At 47.5% G+C, this 19750-nt stretch overlaps 1 protein-coding gene across 1 annotated transcript in view; it reads left to right on the forward strand.

Annotated features, from left to right (window-relative positions):
- Positions 1 to 19750, forward strand: part of EFCAB6 (EF-hand calcium binding domain 6) — a gene marked incomplete at its 3' end in the record, with an annotated part of 228542 nt that overhangs the window by 52577 nt on the left and 156215 nt on the right. Inside the window, exon 4 of the mRNA XM_036760831.1 lies at positions 4110 to 4173. Coding sequence (XP_036616726.1) covers positions 4110 to 4173 — 64 coding nt within the window. The remainder of the gene's footprint in view (positions 1 to 4109; positions 4174 to 19750) is intronic.

The following is a 19750-nucleotide window of genomic DNA, read 5'->3' on the forward strand; positions in this document are numbered from 1 at the left end:
GGCAGTGTGGTAAGCACTGGACAATGCCCATGTCTGAGAGAAGATAAGAAGACCCTTAAGACTTGGTGGCTAGCTTCAAGGAGCTTATGATCCAGCAGGGGGAGATAAGAGGTGTGCAAATAATTATTACAGAAATCAGAGTGTGGTGAGAGGGTAAGAGAAACCCATTGTACTTGGGCAATCAGGGAGAGTTTCCTGGAGAAGACGGTGTTTGAGGCTGGTGGTAGAGGATGGGAGCAGGTTCAACAGATGGAGGTGGGAGTGACAGTGTTTCAGAGGGCAAGTCACAGTTTCTGTCTGTGAAATGGGGTTAATAATACTTTCAGACCCAACCCCACAGGATTGTTTGGAGGAAAAAGTACTTTGAAATAAGCTTTAGGATGTAATGCCTTGCTTTTGTATTTGTATTTGTTAAGCACCTAGTACAGTGTCTGGTACCTAGCATACCTCATACAGTAGGCGCTAAATAAATGTTTATTGATTGTAAACTTTCAAGTTCTACAGGATTGAGGGTTATCATCATGAATATTGTAATTTATAATAATGCAGTAAAACATTCTGAAAAGTAACATACAGAACTCTAGAGCTAGTTCTTGCCCTGGAGTCCACGGTTAGAATTCAGAGGATCCATAAACCCGGATGGGAAAGTGACACCTTGATTTCCCTCTCCCTGGTTTTCTCCACAATCCTCTGCATCCTATTTTATAGTTTACAAACAGGACTCAGAAAAGGGGTCCATCCACAGGCTTCTCCAGACTGACTGCTCAAGGGGTCCAGAACACAAACAAAGGAGACAACCCCTGCTCCAGGGTCAGAGCGGTGAGGTAACCCGAAGGCATATTAGCAATGAGGAGTCATTATATTAACTGGACTTAAAAGAAGGAAGCAAAAGGCAAAATTTTAAATTCTTAAATTTGTTTATGTGCCAGCTGCTCATTTTTTCCTCTTGAAAAGGCTCAGAGGGACACAGGGGTTAACTCTAGAAAGGACCTCAGAAGCTGTTTCCTTCAACTTCCTCATTTTTCAGTGGAGGAAGCTGAAGCCCAGAGAGGAAGTGGCTTCCCAAGGTCAGACAGATAGGGCATCACAGAGCTCTAGACATGGAAGAGGCCCCAGAAGCTCTGGACAAATTCCACAGATGAGGAAACAGAGGTCTATGCTGGGAAAATGATTTGCCCAAAATCACACAAGGGACAGAAATGGAATTTGAACCCAGGACCCCATACTTCAAATTCAGTGCTCTTTGGTGATCATGGCTTTGTGGTTCTTAGTTTAAAATAGGCAAACAAATAGAGCAAAACAAAATAAATTTGTGTAATAATAAACGTGCAGGCAGGCGTGATATGAATGGGCCTCATTTTCCTCTGAAATGAATCACAGTCTCAGAGCTGAAAGGGACTTCAGAGCCCACAAGTTCCTTCCCTTTTAATCCAAGGAGCCCTTCTGTGACACACCTGACAAGGGGCCCCAAGCATCTGCTTGGAGACAGAGGGGATGTATTTTCTCCCAAGAGACCCCATTATACTTTTGGAAGTTGGATTATAGAAGTTTCTTTTTGCCTTGGGCCTAAGTCTTTCTCTTTACAACATGTGTTACTGCTAGTTCCTGGGGCTAGCTCCTGGGGCCAAGAACAAGTCTAATCCTGTTTCTCATGATGATGAGGGTCTGGATTGGAATCCCAGCTCATCTTGGCAAGTTATTTACTATTTCTGGGACTCACTTTCCTCATGTGTAAAATAGGAGGAATGGATGAGATGAACTCTGAGCTCTCTCTCAGCTGCCACAAAATCCTTGAAGAAAACTGTGTCTTTGCTTCTCCAAGATAAACATCCTGAGGGCAGAGCCTTTGAGGAGTCTTCATTTAGCACAAACTAGAGGGCCTTCTCCATCCCAGCTGCCCTCTCCGGGACATCTCCAAAGAATCAAAGTCCTTCCTAGACTATGATGCTCAGAACTGAACCTAGCTCTCCATAGGTGGTTGGACCAGGAAAGATCACATCTGTTCCCTGTTCCTAGACCCAGTGGCTCTCTCAATGGGTGCCCTGCTTCACCTTTCAGATTCTGTTTTCTGCTTCTCAGAGGTGACTTAGGAAATTCTTTCTTAGTAGGAAACAGGACTCAAATTATGTCCTTTTAAATGCATATGATTTTCCCCTTGCCATTGAGAGCTGGTAACAATGGCAAAAGTGAAGTTAGCTATCTATTTTAAGAACATCTCCTTTCTTAACATCAGCTTCCTTTTCCTAGGTGAACCCACTCCAATGACCTTAGCACAAGAATGACTCTGTAATCCCCACTGAGCAGGCTCTAGCATTCTTCCCATTCATGGGCTGTGACTCACCAAGGGCTTCTGGGGGCCTAATACAAGGAGCCTGATGATTCTTGCTCTAAAGCACCCCATCCTAATCTCGAATTTCATCTCAAGGGATTACTGTTTGTTTTGCAAACTTTACATCGAAGCACTCTTTTGAAAAATTCCATTGGGGAAGAAATGGAAGCTACCATTTGAGCTGTGCTCTAAAAAGGGGGTGAGAAAAGGAACCGAGGTGAAAACTTGGATTTTCTTGGTTTTGTCATAGGACCCATTGACCTTGTTTCCTTTGAGGTGAAAGAGATGGTGATGCCTCCCCCCTTTTTATTGGAAAAGACTACATTTCTTCTATTTCAGCTGAGCCTAAGCTGGGCCTGGGCTGTTCTGGGGGCCCTGGATCACTTGCTACATTTCAAAGCAGTTTTATCCCTGCTCTGTTGACTCCTTGCCCCTTGACGGCTGATGAAGGTAATGTGGAGGACATAATAGTGCTTAGGTCTAGGAGACACATCACTTTACTGCTACGGGCCTTAGTTTCCTCATCTGTCAATTGAGAGGCTTGGATGAAATGATTCTCAGCTCTCTTCCAGCCATGGCCTTATGGGCTGAGGCTTCTGTTGCATGGAACCACCCAAGAGAGAGTCAGGTCTGCAGTGCCTGGAATAAAGTGTGGATTTGGGGTCAGAGGACCTGGGTTCAAATTCGACTTCTACCACTTGACTACTTAGATGACTCTGGACAGGTCACTTCACTTTCCCAGGCCCCAGTTCCTTGTCTGTAAAATGAGGGAACTGTACAAGATGATCTTCAAGGTCCTTTTCGTGACCCCTGCCTGCCCTGAGCCTAAGAACAGGACAGATCTTCCTTGAGCCATACCAGAGTAAGCATCTCACTTAGTGCTGGATGTGAAGCCAGAAGCCCTGGGTTTGAATCCTGCCTGTCCTACTGGCCCTGCAGTCACTTCCCTTTGTCTAAACCTCTGTTATGAATAAAAGCTTCAAAAATTGTAAGACTCCATTCAAATTCGACAGTTAAACAATTTTTAAACATTGGCTAATGTTAGAGGACTCCTCTGCTATTAGCGACAGAGGAAGCTGCAAAGACAATTCATGGTCCTGTCCTCATGGAGTTTGCAGTCCGTTAAAGGGATGTGGCACAGCCATGAGCAGCTTGCTTTGAGCTGCTAGGAATCCCATTTTACTCATGTGAGAATTCCTTTGTCTGGGGCTGGTCCCAGTCTCTCCCAGACTTCTCATTGCATGCTGTTCATGTCTTTCCAGAGATCCTCCCTGGAGGCTCAGCCAATGCCCTGGACGCCCTTCTTTGGGTTTCGTGGATGCCAGGGCAATCCCCGGACTGTCCATGACATCGATATGTCCCTCTTGCTACATGACTGGCCCACCCTGTTTTCTGGTCCTGCACAACCCTATTTACACAAGTTATTTACACTTATTTTGGTGAGAGAGTAATGGTTGGTAACTTGCTGCATCCTGCTGGTGCCCCCCTGGTGGTGGCTTCTTATTGTCTCCTGGGTCACCAGTGACCATAATACAAAAAACACAGACGGTGTTCTCATTCTTGTCATCCTTATATTTGATGGCATTCAGGTAGAAATGGTCCCTTATTATTTAATTACTGGCCTTGTCTACGTCTTAGTTTCATTTTATTTGGTTTGCCCAGCCCCAGTGCCGATGCTTAGACGCAGATGTGTCTTCTGGGTAAGCCCACTCCAGGCATCTGGCCTGCTCCTCCTTTGTTTTGTGTCAGCTATTCATCTTCTTGCCTTTTTCTTTTTCAGGGTGACTGGGAGACAGTGTAACATCAGGTCATTGAATCAACTCGAATGCCTGTTAGGAGAAAAGGTATAATCACATAGAATGTTCTCTAAATCGCTTTCCCCTCCAATCTGGGCCCAAAGTAACAGCTACCAGAGGTAAATACCAGGGACCAAACCACATGTTGTCACTAGTTCTCACGTCAGATTCTTCTCGGCTGAGGAGATATTTTTGTCCTGATCTGATCTGAAGCCTATATTTGGCTGGATTTCTTGCCTTGTGTGGTGTTGATTGGAATGAATGACAAGGAGAAGACTCATAATCTTAATGACTTTGTATTAACTCTCCCTGGGGTTGGTGATGGGCGTCTGAGCAGACCTGGCTTCTCAGAGCTGGGCTGGCGTTGCAGCTGCCCATGCCCATGCCCATCATGTGCCACACAGGCCAAGATCACCAGCGTCTCCCAGCCCATTATTGTATGTTCACTTATTGTGGGAAGGTGCTCTGTATCCTCAGGCAGTTTCTATGAGCCTCCTGCATGGTCCAGTGAAAAGAGGGCTGGATTGGGGGCTAGAGGGAGTAGGTTCCAGGCCTGCATGAGCTTGAGAAAACCCTTTCACATTTCTAGGGCTGTTTCCTCCACTCTAAAAGAAGGGGTTTGGCATAAGCGGCCCTCAGAGTGTCTCAGGCCGTGAGCCTATCATCCCATCCCTACTACTGCCAATCTCTCCCCTCTAACTCACCCTTCACATATGGTCAGAATAATCTGTTACCCATCCATCCTGGCCAATAGAGTGGAAGCTCCCAGAAGGCAGGAGCCGGTTTTTTATGTCCTGTGCTTGGCATACTTCCTTGCTATTGTTATTGGAATGGTGGTTGTAGGTGTCACTCCTCTGCTCAGAAGTCTTCCCTGGCTCCCAGCTCTTCTGAATAAAGCTCAGACTCTTATGCTAGGTGTAGGAGGTGATCCAGAGAGAAGGCAAACCCCAGCCTCTCCCACCTCAGCTCACAGTGGGACTTCTCTGGTTCAGTTGGACAGCTCCTTATACCTGCAATACCTTGCCTCCCCCCTCATTCATTTAACGGGCCATTTCAATGCTACCTCCTACTTGGAGCTCTCCAGGATTCTACCTTCAAATGTCAGCCAGGGCTTGGTATCTTTAGAATGCACTTATCAGGTAAGCTTATGCATGCCTGGAACCAGGGTTGGCCCCTTCTCAACAGTGAGCTCTTTGGAAGGGTGGGGGACAGGGCTAGGTTTTATCTAAGCTACATCACTCTCCTAGTAGCTAAGAATGAACTCTGCAAACAGTGGGTGCTGAATGAGTGTTTCTGGCTCAGTGTAGTGATCTCAAAATCCACGTGAGTAGCCGAACATTTGTCCCTCTACTAGAATGTGAATGTGGATCAGCCTCTTTCTGAGCATGAAGCCTATGAATTATATTAACAAAGCGGGGACTGTGGCTGGAAGTGCTCCATTTAAAATGCCAATTTGAACAGTGCCTAATTGATTTTCCTCTGCTGAATTCTTCTGAGATTTTCAAGTATTTTTTAAAAACCCTACGACAGCCTTGAAGCCCTCATGTGTGAAAGCACTTCTCTCACTGGTCATCCCAGTGATCAGTTGTAGGGGAGAGTTCTGTGGCATCCTGATCCATCTAACCCACTTTCCTGAATTCTTGACTAATTTTACACCAGGAACCCCTGGTGGGAGCCAGGAGCCCCGGCCCTAAGCCACCTCTCTGGGTGACCTTGGGCGATTCCTTTTTTTTGGTCTCCTCTGCAGAATGAGGTGTTGGGTTGGGTGGCCTCGGGGGCTCCTCTGAGCCCCAAGATGCTCCATGGCTGCCCACTTTCCAGTCTGTCAGAAATCTGTCTGACGTGAAGGCAAACATCTCCTTCCTTGGGTCCTTTCTAAGCTGGCTTTGTCATCGAATAAGTGAAGATAGGGGGAATGGGCTAGCACCCACCTTAGTCAGATCATGGAGATCCTCCATTGCTTGTGGAAATCACCCACTATTTACCTGGAGCTTTGAAGTCTGCCAAGTCCTAACCCCTCCAGGAGGCAGGGACCATACCGAGCTTCCCGCTTGTTCTGTCAAGATCTGGGATTTCCTCCGGCTGGGGAGTTCCCCGGGATGGAAATCCTCTCTTCCAGTCAGTCTGGGAGGGCTCTGCAGCTTCCTCTTCCAAAGCTGGGAATTTACATGACCTGTCCAGGGACACAATGGGAGGACTTGAACCCAGGTCTCCTTGAATCCCAGCCCTGCTTCTAGCTACTTTCTTGTGCTTCTTATGTGCACAAGCCCCTGATTCTGGAGACAGATGTGTAGTGGGTGGAGTCAGGAAGGCTGGGGTGGTGCCCTACCCTGTATAGAATTCGCCACCTCTCTGGGAGCAAGTCCCCTGTTTTCTCTGAGCTTCAGGCTCCTCCTGAGGGGGCTGGACTCAATGGTTTCTAAGGTCCCTACAAGCTCAGAATCTATGATCCGATGACCTGAGCTCAAATCTCACCTTTGACACGACCTGTGTGACTGGCCACGGGCAAGTGATCATTTAACTGCTGCATCTCAGCTGGACTAGATGGCCTCAGAGGGCCCTTTCAGCTGGAATCAGTTGGAATCTTGGAGCCTGTGGGTCCCTTTCCTTGGAAAATGTAATTGGAGCCACAAGTCAAATTAACAGATGTGAATTGAATACCTACTTCGGAGAGGAAATGCATACCTTAGGGGAAGTATGCCCTGTTTAGTGTCTGGGGCATGGCAGAACAAACCACAGATTCATTCATTGAGATTCCATTTATTGTTCCATTGTCAAGCCTATTGGTTTTAAGTAAAAGCGTTTGGCTTTCTTAGGGCTGTTAGCTTTAGCAAAGGAAGGCAAGTGGTTTTGGATTTCTCCACAAGCATGGTTAAATTTCACACACCTTGCATTTTCCACCCAGGAGCCCAACCCTGCCAACAGTTTCATCTCTAATCAAGGCCTAATGTCTCACTTAAACTAACAAATGATTAGCCTTGAGAATAGAAATGTTAATTGAACCACAATTCACATGTTGGCTAATTGTTAATTCCTGCTGTGCACACTGGCGGGTGTTAATATTCCTACATTACACTCACATACTCTTCTGCTGCCTCAAGGCTGTCTGAGTTGGTCAGCCTAGTAGGGCCACAGAACCATCAGAGAAATTGATGGAAGAGCACAGAGGTCATTTGGAAGCCCAGATTTTCAGCTGCCTTCCAAGAAAACCTCCAGTCTCACGATGACCTGCCGTGAGAATGCCTCAGTGTTCGGAGGCATCCCAGAGCTCCTTCCCCTGTTCAAGACTGAATATTAGATCTTAAAAATGTTCTGTTCAGTTAGGGAAGTTAAGACACCCCCGAGGCCTCTGATACTTGTTTACAAGCTTGTATGTGAGTCGATAAGGGTATGTCGGGGAAGGGAAGGAAATAAGTATTGAATAGGGCCTACTATGTGCCAAGCCCTTTAACCATATTATCTCATTAGATCTTCACAATAACCCTGTGAAAAAGGGCTTATTATCCTCATTGCACAGTGGAGGAAACCGAGGCAGACAGGTGAAGTGACTTGCCTAGGATCACACATCCAGTGAGTGTCTGAAGCTGAATTTGAACTCAGGTCTTGACTCCGGGTCCAGTGCCATCTAGCTGCCATCTTTCCCAGGAGTTAGCTGAAACCTAAGGAGGGGAAGGGAGCTGTCCAAGGTTATCCTGTTGAGGCGTCATGGTCAGGGTTTGAACCAGGTCTTTTGACTCCAAATCTGACCCACTTGCCCCTGCATCCATCTGGTTCATCCATTCAGTCCAGCTTTCAGAATGCTGGGTCTTAGAGGAGTGACATGGGGGCCCTGCCTTCACAGGGCTTCCAGTCTACTTGAGGGCTCTGTCACTTTCCCAGAGAAGTGTAGTAACATGGAACATGGCTGATACATAAGAAAGGGACCACCAAGGTTCTGAGTCAAGGCTGAGGAAGCCCAAATTACCTTGGGCCACCTCAAAGTGATGCCAGATAAATGAATGCGCTGGGCTTTTAGATGGCATTGACTGGGCATCATGTCTATCTGCCTTTGAATTGCGCTCAGAAGACAAGTTCAGCAGAAAATGTGCTTGCCTTGGGGTCCCCAGATCTGAGTCCCTCCCCTGGCTCTGCTGCTTATTCCCTGGATGACTTTGGGCAAGTCACTTCAATTGGGCAGGGAGGCATTTATTAAGTGCCAACTGTGTGCTAGGCACTGTCTTATGGAGCTCACAGTCTAATGCTCTCTGCTCTGGGCCTCAGTTTCCATATCTGTGAAATGATTGGTTTGAGATAATTTCTGAGATTACTCTTTGCTCAAAATCTATGGAGACCCATGAAGGAGCCATGACTCTGTCAGGGAGGCTTTGGAGGTAAGTCCTGGGGAGTGACTGGAAGCTCTCAGGGCCCCAGCACTGGAAAGGTCAGACGTAGCACTTGAACTCAGAGCTTCCTGACTCGAAGTATGGCAGCCTATCATCCCCTGTGTCACCATTGGCTCTTTTTCCTTGAAGGAGTTAATCATAGGAACTCATGTATAAACCTTCATGGTCTGTTATGTCATTCTGTATGTGCTGGGTCTACAGTCAGGAAGACTTGAGTTCTAATCCAGCTCTAGACACTTCTTAGCTGTGTGACTTGTCTGCCTCAGTTTCCTCAACTGTTAACTGAGGATAATAATAGCAGCTCCTACCTCCTAGGGTTTTTGTGAGGATCCAATGAAATAATATTTGTAAAGCACTTTGCAAACCTTAAAGCATCATCATCATCATAATTACAGTGATGACAACTCACATTTCTATATCACTTAAGGTTTGTAAAAGGCTTTCTCAGGACCACCTGCAAGTTATGCAGTTGAGTATTATCCCCACTTTACAGAGGGGGAAAACTGAGATTTGGAGAATTTTACCGACTCAAGGTCATGTGGCTAACCAAAGGTAGAGCTTGGCTCCAGCCCGATTCCACATCCAGAGCTCCTTCCATTGTGCCACCCCATGAGGCAGAATCATAGGCTCTGCGATCTGGGGCTGGGCAAAGCCTCAGAGGCCCCTCTAGCTCAACCTCCTCATTCCGGGAAGTTTCATGCCCCGCTTATGGTCACAGAGGTAGCAAACATCAGAGGCAGCATTTGAACTCGAGTCTTCTGACTCCAGAGCCCGGGGCTCTTTCCCCACTTGAAAGGAGGTATTTTGAGATCCTCACGCAGTTCCAAGAATGAAGTCTTGGCTGAAGGGTAGAAGGATTAGAGGTGGTGGAATGCCGCCTGTTTCCATAACAGATGTTGGGTGCACAATGGAGCCATTGTCGACCCTCTAAGCTCTGGGTTTAGCTGCATCCCCTCTTAATCCGGCTTTCATCAGCTCCCGGTTGGCTGGCACACTCGGTGGTAACCCACCGCGGCAGGTATTTGGACACATCGCTCCCCTCTCCCCTCCCCTCGTCTGAGGGAAATATTACCATATCGAGAGCTGTTAGGACAGATTGCATGCCGAGGTTTTCTGCCTTTGCTGCAGAGAAGTCTATCAATCATAACTGAATATGGTGATTAATAATGTCACAGCTTTTATTCGGTTTGTCTGTGTGCAAAGGGAAGACTAGCATTTCCATTTTGCTGTTGAACGTTTCACATCACAAAATAATCAGTTGCCATTTTATTTTTTTAAAATTGTTCTGGAAATGCCTCCGCCCCAAGGCCTACTTTTGGCTCCCCCCTGTTATTAATTTTCTAAAGCCTTTGAAGGGAAGTGGTAATGAAACCTTATTCTTTGGGGCAGCACTCATTTAGAATTTGAGATGGTTTCAGAAAGGAGTGTATTCTTGCTTAGCAAATGCTTTCTGCCCCGTGTTAGTTAGTGGTGCACTGAATCATTCATTCATTCATTCAGTAGCCATGCTAAAAGTCTCTGACATGCAAAGCACTATACTTGGAACCGGGGATGGAAAAAGGTAAGTGAGGCTTCCTCCTTGCTCTCAAGGGGCTGAGAGTCTAGTGGGAGATCCATGAGTCTGGAGCTCCAATCTGGTGCTGTGATCTCATCCATGTTGGTATTCCCTCCAGTGATGGAGACCATGGCTCTTCTATGCCTGCCCGTTCCATGCTCCTTATAATGGCCACAGGGCTTCTGTCCAATGTGCCGGCAGTCTTCCTTAATTTCTCTTCATGTCTTGTGGATGCCAAAAGCACAATGAGGGAGGGGGCCTATTCTTCCTGGTTATTCATTTCTTTAATGATGTCCTTTATGTCGCTTCCCTGGCACATGTAATCCCCAAAGGACAGCAGTCATCCGTGATTCTCCAGACACAGCCGCTGTGCCCCTGCATGGGCACCTCCCCTCCCCACATTTTTCAACTCTTATTTTGTGTATTGGCTTTCCCCATTAGACTATAAGCTCCTGGAGGGCAGAATTGTCTTTCTTTTTTTTTCCTGTAATCCCAGGCATAGCACAGTGTCTGGTATATAGTACATGCTTAATAGATGCTGTTTGAGAAGCAAACAGCAGCAGGAAGTATCTCCTTTAGTTCGCAAACCATAGAGTGGTAGGATGGTATACTTGTTATTGCCACGGCCTTGGGCGTGACTTGCCTACTTCAGCTCTCTAGGCCTCAATTACTCACCTGTGAAATGAAAGGGTTGGACCAGAGTACATTCTTCATTTCTGTGTGTCATGACTCTCCTGTGCTGGGGAGTCTGGCAAATGTATGGACCCTTCTCAGAATCTTGTTTTCAAAGGCAAAACACAGAATGCATAGATTACTACAGAAATCAATCACACTGAATTGTGGCTCTCCAGATGTTTTACAAAGCAGGTCCGTAGACCCCCAAGTTCAGAACTCCTGGCCCAGCTAGCCTCTGAGCTCACTTCCAGCACTATTCCTAGTGAACCCCTAAGGAGAGTGGCTATGGAAGGGCTGGGAGGCAGGAGATCTGCAGCATCTCAGCTGGGAGAGTCCCTCCACCTCTCAGGCCACAGTACCCTCAGCTGCACAGTGTGGAGAATCACTTGTGCATTCCCTATCTCAGGATCAGGGTGGAGCTGCCATCACAAAGGGCTTGACAGCTGGCTGCTGGGAGCTTGGGGTGGGCAGAGGGAGAGAAGATGATTGGCATCAGGGAAGACTTTGTGGAGGAGGAGGTGCTGGGCCTGGGCCTTGAAAGGTGGGTGGAGATGAAGGTAAACAGGCAAGGAGGGAAGGGCAGGCAGAGAGCAGGGGGTGGGGTTGCTGGCTGTGAAGATGTTTGACCTGGGAGGAGCCAAGAGGGCTTGGAGGAGAGCCCATTTGAGCCCAGAGAAAACGAGTCTGGGAACAGTTAAAAGAATTTTCACACGCTTCAGGTGTGTCCGCTTTAGTTATTCTTCCATTAAAAATACTTCCCCCAAACCCAGAAGGTACCGGGACCTGAGCTGGGTTCTGTGAGAGGCACCAAGAAGCAGATGCCCTGGCCTGTGCTGGTCTTCGGGGGGGGGGGGGTCTCAGCTCTTGTTGAGGAAGCCAGACATGCATACACATCTGTCTGTATGTGGCAAGTTCAATAACTCAGCAAGACCACAGGGGTCGGGGCCAAGCAGGAGCTCTGGACTTGGGCCCTTTCAACTCTTTTGACTTTGAGCGCTGGGATTTGGTCTCGTTTTTTGTCTTTGTGTTCCCAGGGCCTAGGTGGTAACAACACAGCAGTAATAAGAAGGAGCTCTTACGGCACTTTAAGTTCACAAAGCCCTTTATTTGGGAGATAGATACTGTTATTGTCTTTATTTTACAAATGAGGAAACTGAGGCGGGCAGTGGTCAAGTGGTCATACAACTAGTAATTGAGGCTGAATTTGAACTCAGATCTTTCCTGACTCCAGGCCCAGTGCCCTACTCAGGCGCCACTTAATGAGCACTTAATAAATGCTTGTCGATTGATCGATTGTGCACCCACCAGTAAACATTTTTGAGCACCCTGACATGCGTATATTTATATGCACAAAGTTCTTCCAGGTTATTTTCACATGTGTTTCTAAAAGGAAAATGCCTCAGAAATCTGCCTGGGTCCAAATGGAGGAAGTACCTCGATGACGGTGCTTTTAAAATCAGATGCTTGTTTTCTCCCCATCCACCAATTATGGAATTAGAGCTGCTGTTGAAATTAGGAGAGTGAGTTTGCATCTTCCCAGAGGTTTGTCAGCTCCCCCTCACCCAGTGCCTTGGGAGATTGATTGTGCAGCCCCAGGTGGGGGTGGGGGTTCTGCCAGGGCCTCTTAGAAGTGCTTGGCCTGCTCTGGAGGCCACCGGTCTGGACAGCAAAGGTTGGAGGCAGTAATTAGACAAAGGCCCATGGGGGAGTTTGGAAAGATTCAAGTCAGCAGACATGTCAAGAGCGCTTTCTTTGTTCCCCAAGAGGATACAAGGCATACCCTGGGGTGGACTTTGGGAGGAATCGGACAATGGTGGTACACCCTGCGCAACCCAGGATGGGCTTCCATCTATGTCCAGGAAGGGAACTCCCTAGGCTGTGAGATCTTCAATCCGGTGCAGTACTTTGGTGTATCTGGAGCTCAGACAAACCCTGGGGATTCAAAGACTTTTTAAAAATGTAGCGGCTGGCTCCTGTCTCAAGGAACTTACACATGTTCCTGAGGGGATAAGTCAGCTCAAGGCAACTGGAGGAGAGAAGGAATACAGTTCTGAGAGGCGGAAGAAGGATGGTGAAGATGCTGAGAGGGAGGACGGCTTGGGCAATCCCTGGAGGCGGAAGAAGGACGGTGAAGATTCTGGAAGGGAGGACGGCTTGGGCAATCCCTGGAGGCGGAAGAAGGATGGTGAAGATTCTGAGAGGGAGGACGGCTTGGGCAATCCCTGGAGGTGGGAGATGGATTGTGGAGTTCGGGGAAACAGCCGGTTTGCTGGAGAATGGGATGTGTGAAGAGGAGCCACTTGAACTAAGTCTGGAGAGACCGGTGAGAGCCAGCCCAGGTGGGGGGAGGCCACATCCGGGTCAGGCTCTAGAGCCTAGATCTGAGATGGAATTTCCGCAGCCATCCGCCAGCCACATGAAAGGGGCGGAGCAAAACCTGTTTTTGGAGGTGCCGAGGACCGCTGGCACAGTCTTTAGTCGCTGGGATTATTGGGTGTGCAAGGCCAGGGGAGGCCTGTCTAAATCAATAGGTGAGAACCGTTGGTAAGGATGGGACAAGGGACAACATCAAAGCCAGATGGAGCCGATGAACAAACCCTCATTGAGCCCTGCTACTCTCCAGGGGCTGGGTTAAGTGCTGGAGACTGGAAGGCAGAAGTAAGATGTCTTTGCCCTCAAGGAGCTTCTACTCTATCCAAAGAGTACGGTGTGTGGACAATAAGAGGGCTAAGCTGTGGTGGGGGAGTGGATGATAGCGGCTGGAGGGAACAGGAAAGGCTTCGAGCTGAAAGTGGCATTTAAGCTGAGCCTTGAAGCAAAGATTCTATGATGGGCAGGAGGGGTGGCATTGCAGGAATAGCAGAGAGAGAAAGTCAGTCTGACTGGACCGTGGGACGTGTGGAGGGGAACAATGCATCATAAAGCTGGAAAGGGTGGTCGAGACCAGGCTGTGCAGAGCTGTAAGGGCCTAACCAGAGGAGTCGCTATTTGGAGGGAGGCCCTGGAGATTATGGGGCGGACACTAATACGTTATTTAGGAGAATCCCCTGGATGGCTGTGGTTGAAGACCCTCCTGAGGAGCAGCTAGGAGAACCTGGAGTAGGGCGTTGGTTCTGTGAGCAGAGATGGGGCGGAGGCCAGAGACATTGTGGAGACAGAAACCAGGTCTGGTCCCTGGATGTGTGAGGCCAGGATGACCTGGAGGCCGTGACCTTGAGTGACTGGGAGGAGTTTGGGAGAAGGGAGGGTTTGGGTGAATGAGTGAGTGCCATCTGCCCCAGGCTGAGCTTGAGTCGCCTATCAGACATCCAGCTGGAGATGCCCCTTGAGGCCATCCGAGGCAGAACTCATCAGAGACTGATCCAGACGAAGGAGCTCCCACTTAACAAGGGGAGCACAATATTAGCCATGAGAAAGGATGGGCAGGAGAGGGACTGAGAGCTATCGGGTAAAGGTGTGGAGGCAGGAATGTTCCAGAAAGAAGAGGCCGGCTGGTGCGAAAGCTGCTTGGCAGCAGGGAATATGTTTGCATCCCCAGTATCTGTCATAGATACTGGATACACAGGATACATAGCAGCTCTCTGTAAATACTTGTTGTTTGAGGTGGAATTAGATTCCAAACGGGAGGGCGGTCAGAGCTGGGTTTCATCTGTAAAATGGGCTTGCTTATTCTTGCTCCTCTTGCTTCAGAGACTTCTTGTGAGGATTAAATGAAATGTGAAAAGCCTTTGGTCATTCTGGAAGGATAGCCGCAGTTGCCCTCAAAACATCTGTTTGGAGCAGAATGCAGGGCTTGCCCAATTAAACTGACAGTTGGAAATAGGTCAACGAGAAGGAATTGTGGCTATACTGTATAGTAAGTTCATTTATGAAAATTGCCTTATTTTTTTTTCAAAGGGGGTTGGGGAATCCAGGGTGAATCACAGAATAATGGAATGTCAGAGCTAGGGGACAGAGGAGGCTTAGAACAGGGAATGTCAGGGCTGAGAAAGGTCTTAGAAAAGGGAAGGTCAGAGCTGGGGGCAGAGGAGGCTTAGAACAGGGAATGTCAGGGCTGAGAAAGGTCTTAGAACGGGGAAGGTCAGAGCTGGGGGCAGAGGAGGCTTAGAACAGGGAGTGTCAGGACTGAGAAAGGTCTTAGAACAGGGAAGGTCAGAGCTGGGAGGGGGCTTAGAACAAGGAATGTCAGGGCTCTGAGGGAACTTAGAACAGGGAAGGCTAGAGTTGGGAGGGGCTTAGAACAGTGAAGGTTAGACCTTCGAGATCTTCTCGTCTGCCCCTTTTATTAAAGGATGTGAAAGGTCTGGCTCAGAGTGCGGATGTGGCTGCTGGTTTGCTCTCAGACTCCTGTCCCACTTACAGCATGAGACATATTCTCTATCCCACTGATCCTGCCAATTGTTCTCTGAATGTTTTTTACTTTTTTATTCTAAGCTCATGTTACAACTTTTAGTTTTTTTAAAATCAGAAAGCACGTCTAGCTGGGCAGACAGCAGATAGAGTGCTGGGTTTGGGGTTAAGAAGACCTGAGTTAAAATCCAGCCTTAGTCACTCACTAGTTGTATGACTCTGGGCGAGTTAGTTCACCTGTTTCTTCCTCAGTTTCCTCTTCTGTAAAATGGCGATCCCAATAGCACCTATCTACCAGGATTTTTGTAGGGTTCAAATGAAATAGTATTTGTAGAAAGCTTTGTAAGCCTTAAAAAGCTATAGAAATGCCCCCTGTTATCACGGTTGTTATGACTGATTGCCATGCATGGGTTTGGTTGAGCTGTGTGGTCTCTAAGGTAATAACAGCCTCTGTTCATGTAGGGCCTTTTCTTTTTTTCCAAGATAAATTTATTTTTTATTTTTAGTTTACAACATTCAGTTCTACAGGTTTTTGGGTTCGGAATTTTTTTCCCTCCCTCTCCTCCCTTCTCCCCCTCCCCAAGATGGCATGTGATCCAATGAAGGTTCTATATTTACCTTCACATCGAACTTATTAGCATAATAGTCCATTTGTAAAGAATTATAACCAATGGAGTGAATCACGAGAAGGGAGAAATGATACCAAAAAAGAAGGAAAAAAAGAGAGCAAATAGTCTGCCCCAGTCTGCATTCAGACTCCATAATTCTTTCTCTGGAGGTCCAGAGCTTTTTCCAGCATGAGTCTTTTGGAACTGTCTTTGAATCTTGCATTGATGAGAGGAGTCAGGTCTATCAAAGTTAGTCCTTACAGATACCATGTGTCCGTAATTGTGTATACTGATCTCCTGGTTCTGCTCCCCTCACTCAGCGTCAGTTCATAGAAGTCATTCCAAGTTATAATGAAGTCCGTCTACTCCTCATTTCTTATAGCACAATAGTATTCCACTATATTCACGTACCACAATTTGTTTAGCCATTCCCCAATTGATGGGCATCCCCTTGATTTCTAATTTGTTGCTACCACATAAAGAGTTGCTATAAATACTTTTGTACATACGGGTCCCTTACCCACTTGTCTGATCTCTTTGGGATATAGCCGTACAAGTGGTATTGCTGGGTCAAAGGGTATGCACATTTTTATAGCCCTTTGGGCATAGTTCCAAATTCCTCCAAATTGCTCTCCAGAATGGCTGGATCAGTTCACAACTCCACCAACAATGTAACAATGTTCCAATTTTCCCACATCCTCTCCAGCATTTGTCATTTTCCTGTTTTGTCGTGTTAGCCAATCTGACAGGAGAGATGTGGTACCTAAGAGTTGTTTTGATTTGCATTTCTCTCATCAGTAGTGATTTTGAGCATTTTTCATATGCTTATATGATATGCCTATAATTTCTTCCTCTGAAAACTGCTTATTCATATCCTTCGACCATTTCTCAGTTGGGGAATGACTTGTATTCCTATACATTTGGTTCAGTTCCCTGCATATTTTAGATATGAGGCCTTTATCAGAGATACTGGTTGTAAAGATTTTTTCCCAATTTTCTGCTTCCCTCATGGAGGGCCTTTTCATATCGTGTTTAGACTACTTAAGCATGACCTGGTTCATCCTGACCTTGGGTCCTTGATTGCCTTGTAAAGAGATAACTTCAGTGAGTGGCTTATGCCATGGAGTGAGGGGAGGCCATTGAGGGTGACCTTGGGCCGAGTTAGGAATGATGGATCCTGTGTTCCGGGAGAGTCTTCAGAGGAGGGTGGAAAGCCACCTGTGATTCTCCGCGGAGCATCAGCTCAGGAACTGGGAGACGGAAGATCTTTAGAAGCTCCCGCTCTGTTGGGCTCTTTCATTTTCCTCCAAAGTTACTTCCTGGCTTACAAAGCACACCGAGTCATTCGTTATTTCCATGTCCCTGGATGGAGTCCTGTGACTATGTAGGGTGAGAGATGCCTCTGCCATTACCAAAGACTGGAACAGGGAAGGAAACTTAGCAAATTCATTCACTGTGTCTTTGTTGACCTTCCCCTGATTCTCCCAAGGCTAAAAGTCCTTTCTTCTTTGCAGCCGTTAATGATCATGAATAAATGGGAAATGTGTTCTGAAGGTCACAAAGACTCCGAATCTAGAGCTGGCAGACTTCAGAGGTCACTGAGTCTAACCCCCTCCTTTTACCGGTGGGGAAACTGAGGCCCAGAGAGGTTAAAGTGACTTTAATAGGATCATTGGGATCACAGATTTAGAGACAGCAGGAAAGTCAAAAGCCATTCGGTCTAATTATCTCACTTTACAAATGAGGAACCTGCTAGAAAAGTGAAGAAGCTTGTTCAAGGTCACATAGGAAATGAAGAGCAAAGCCAGGATTTGAACACAGGTCCAGTGCTTCACACAGCGCCTGGTGTGTAATGGGCACTTAGTAGGTGCTTGTTGATTGATGGATGGTGAACCTCTGACTCTCAGTCCCCTTCTCCTTCACTCCAGAGGCTCCTGGGCTGTAGCAGCCTACACAGGCAGGCTCATGCTGGAGGTTTGTGATTACTCTGGTGAGAGCAGAGGAGCTGTGCATGTATAAGTCTCCCCCAGCTGGCAGAGTCCCAACACCCTCTGTTGTGCTCAGATCTCATCTTGAGACATGTGTGTGATTCTGGGCAACACACTGAGGACAGACTGACGAACCGGAGCAGGACCGAGAAGGGCGACTGAGATGGAGGGTCACTTCAAAGATATCGGGCTTTCGATCCTGGAGAAGAAAAGACTGAGGGTGAGGCAGGATGCCTGAAGGATTAGGTAGAATTTACTAATGGCAAACAAAAAGAGGGAAGCTCAACACCAGGAGGAATTTCTAGTAATGGTTGTCAGAAAATGGGGGAGGGGCAGCTAAGTGGCACAGTGAGGAGAGCACTGACCCTGGAGTCAGAAGGACATGAGTTCAAATTCGGCCTCAGACACTGGACACACTTACTAGCTGTGTGACCTTGGGCAAGTCACTTAACCCCAATTGCCTTGTCTACCCCCCTCCAAAAAAAGAACCAACCAGAAAATGGAGTGGATGTCTTGGGTTCCTTTAAGACTCAGCTCAAACCCCTCATCCCTCTACTGCCTTCCCCCGAAATTACCACCCATCTATTTTGTAGACACCTTGCACATACACAGCAGTTTGCATGCTGTCTTCCCCTCCCCCTTTAGAATGTGAGCTCCTTGAGGGCAGGGTCTGTCTCCCCAGGGCCAGGTAACTGCTGGTGGGAGATATCAGAGATGGAATTCAGGCTTCCTGCTGGATTTTGGCTGCATCGCCTCTGAGCGCCTTCCAGTGCTGAGATCCTCTGAGAAGCAGTGGTTGTTGCTGCTACCACCACCGTTGTTACAGTTTGGAGCTGACCCCAGCCCTGTGAAGGCTTGGAGCTTGGACAGGGTCTGCCAAGACTGAAAAGCCTTCAGGAATAGGCCTTGGGTAGGGACTTTCTCTCCATCCTCTTTCTCATCCCTACTGCTGCCCCCGAGTCCAGGTCCTCACTGCTTCTCATCTCCACGAGCACAACGACCTACTGAAAGGTCTCCTTCTCCTCCCATCACCAATCCCCAAACCCCAGTGTCCCCCACTCTCCGCATACACATCTCTGATCTTGCCCTGGCTCAACATCCAATGAAGCCAGAACTCTTTGGCCTAGCATCCAAGAAGCTCCCATTCCAGCAAAGGGAAATAACACAAATACAGAAGGGGAGTTCTGGTCTGAGGAGTCTATCCATAGGGCTGGGATGGGGTGCCTGTCTATAGGACGGGCCCTTTCCTGAAGCCATGGTAATGTTTATCAGAGCAAGAAGTGGAAGGGGTGCAGGTGGGGAAGGTCCTGAGTACAGATGGGATTGATAAGGCAATGATTCTATGGCTCCAGCGATTTCTGGATTTCCTATTCTGGAGGTGTTTGAAGTCCAAGTGGCAAAATTAAAAAAAAAAACCAACACTTGGGGGCCCATTTCCTTGACCTTTTGGTGACAGCCTGAGGGTGGGGCCAAACAGAGGCCCTTTCAAAGGGGTGGCGTCTGGGAGAGGCTTTTTCAGAGGTTCTTGTTCCCTGTCGTCTCCCTCCCTGCCCCCCGACGTGTCCCCTGTTTGCAAGTTTGTGTTTATGGGGTTCTGAATGCAGTCTAATTTTTTCCGATCTGGTTTGGCCCATCTCTACCAGCTGGTGAATAGGAAATGTTCACTGTAGGAAGCCAGTGCTGGGTAGAGTGTAAACAGATGGAATCAATATAAAGTGACAAGTCAGACTGCGCTGCTGAGAATACGAAGGCCGATCTCCCCACATAACCGTCACGATGCTTACTCGGTTCCAGTTCATTTAGTCCTGAATAGTGCTTCATCGCTGCACAGCTGTGTTTTTCTCTCATTTTTTTCTCTCTCTTTCTTCTGGGTTGATAATGACAATTTCAAAGAAAAACTTTAATTAAAGATTTTATACAAAATCGCCAAAAGTGGAATAATAAGGAAAATGAGCACTGATGCGTTTATTGTAAGAGCGATCCTTCTTCCTGAGTCCATGGGGGAGGGGTTTATCCTTCTAATGTATAGGGATTTAGTGGATAGGAAAGCAAGATATGCTCCATTGG

Source organism: Trichosurus vulpecula, chromosome 5, assembly GCF_011100635.1.
Source record: "Trichosurus vulpecula isolate mTriVul1 chromosome 5, mTriVul1.pri, whole genome shotgun sequence".
Lineage (NCBI taxonomy): Eukaryota > Metazoa > Chordata > Mammalia > Diprotodontia > Phalangeridae > Trichosurus > Trichosurus vulpecula.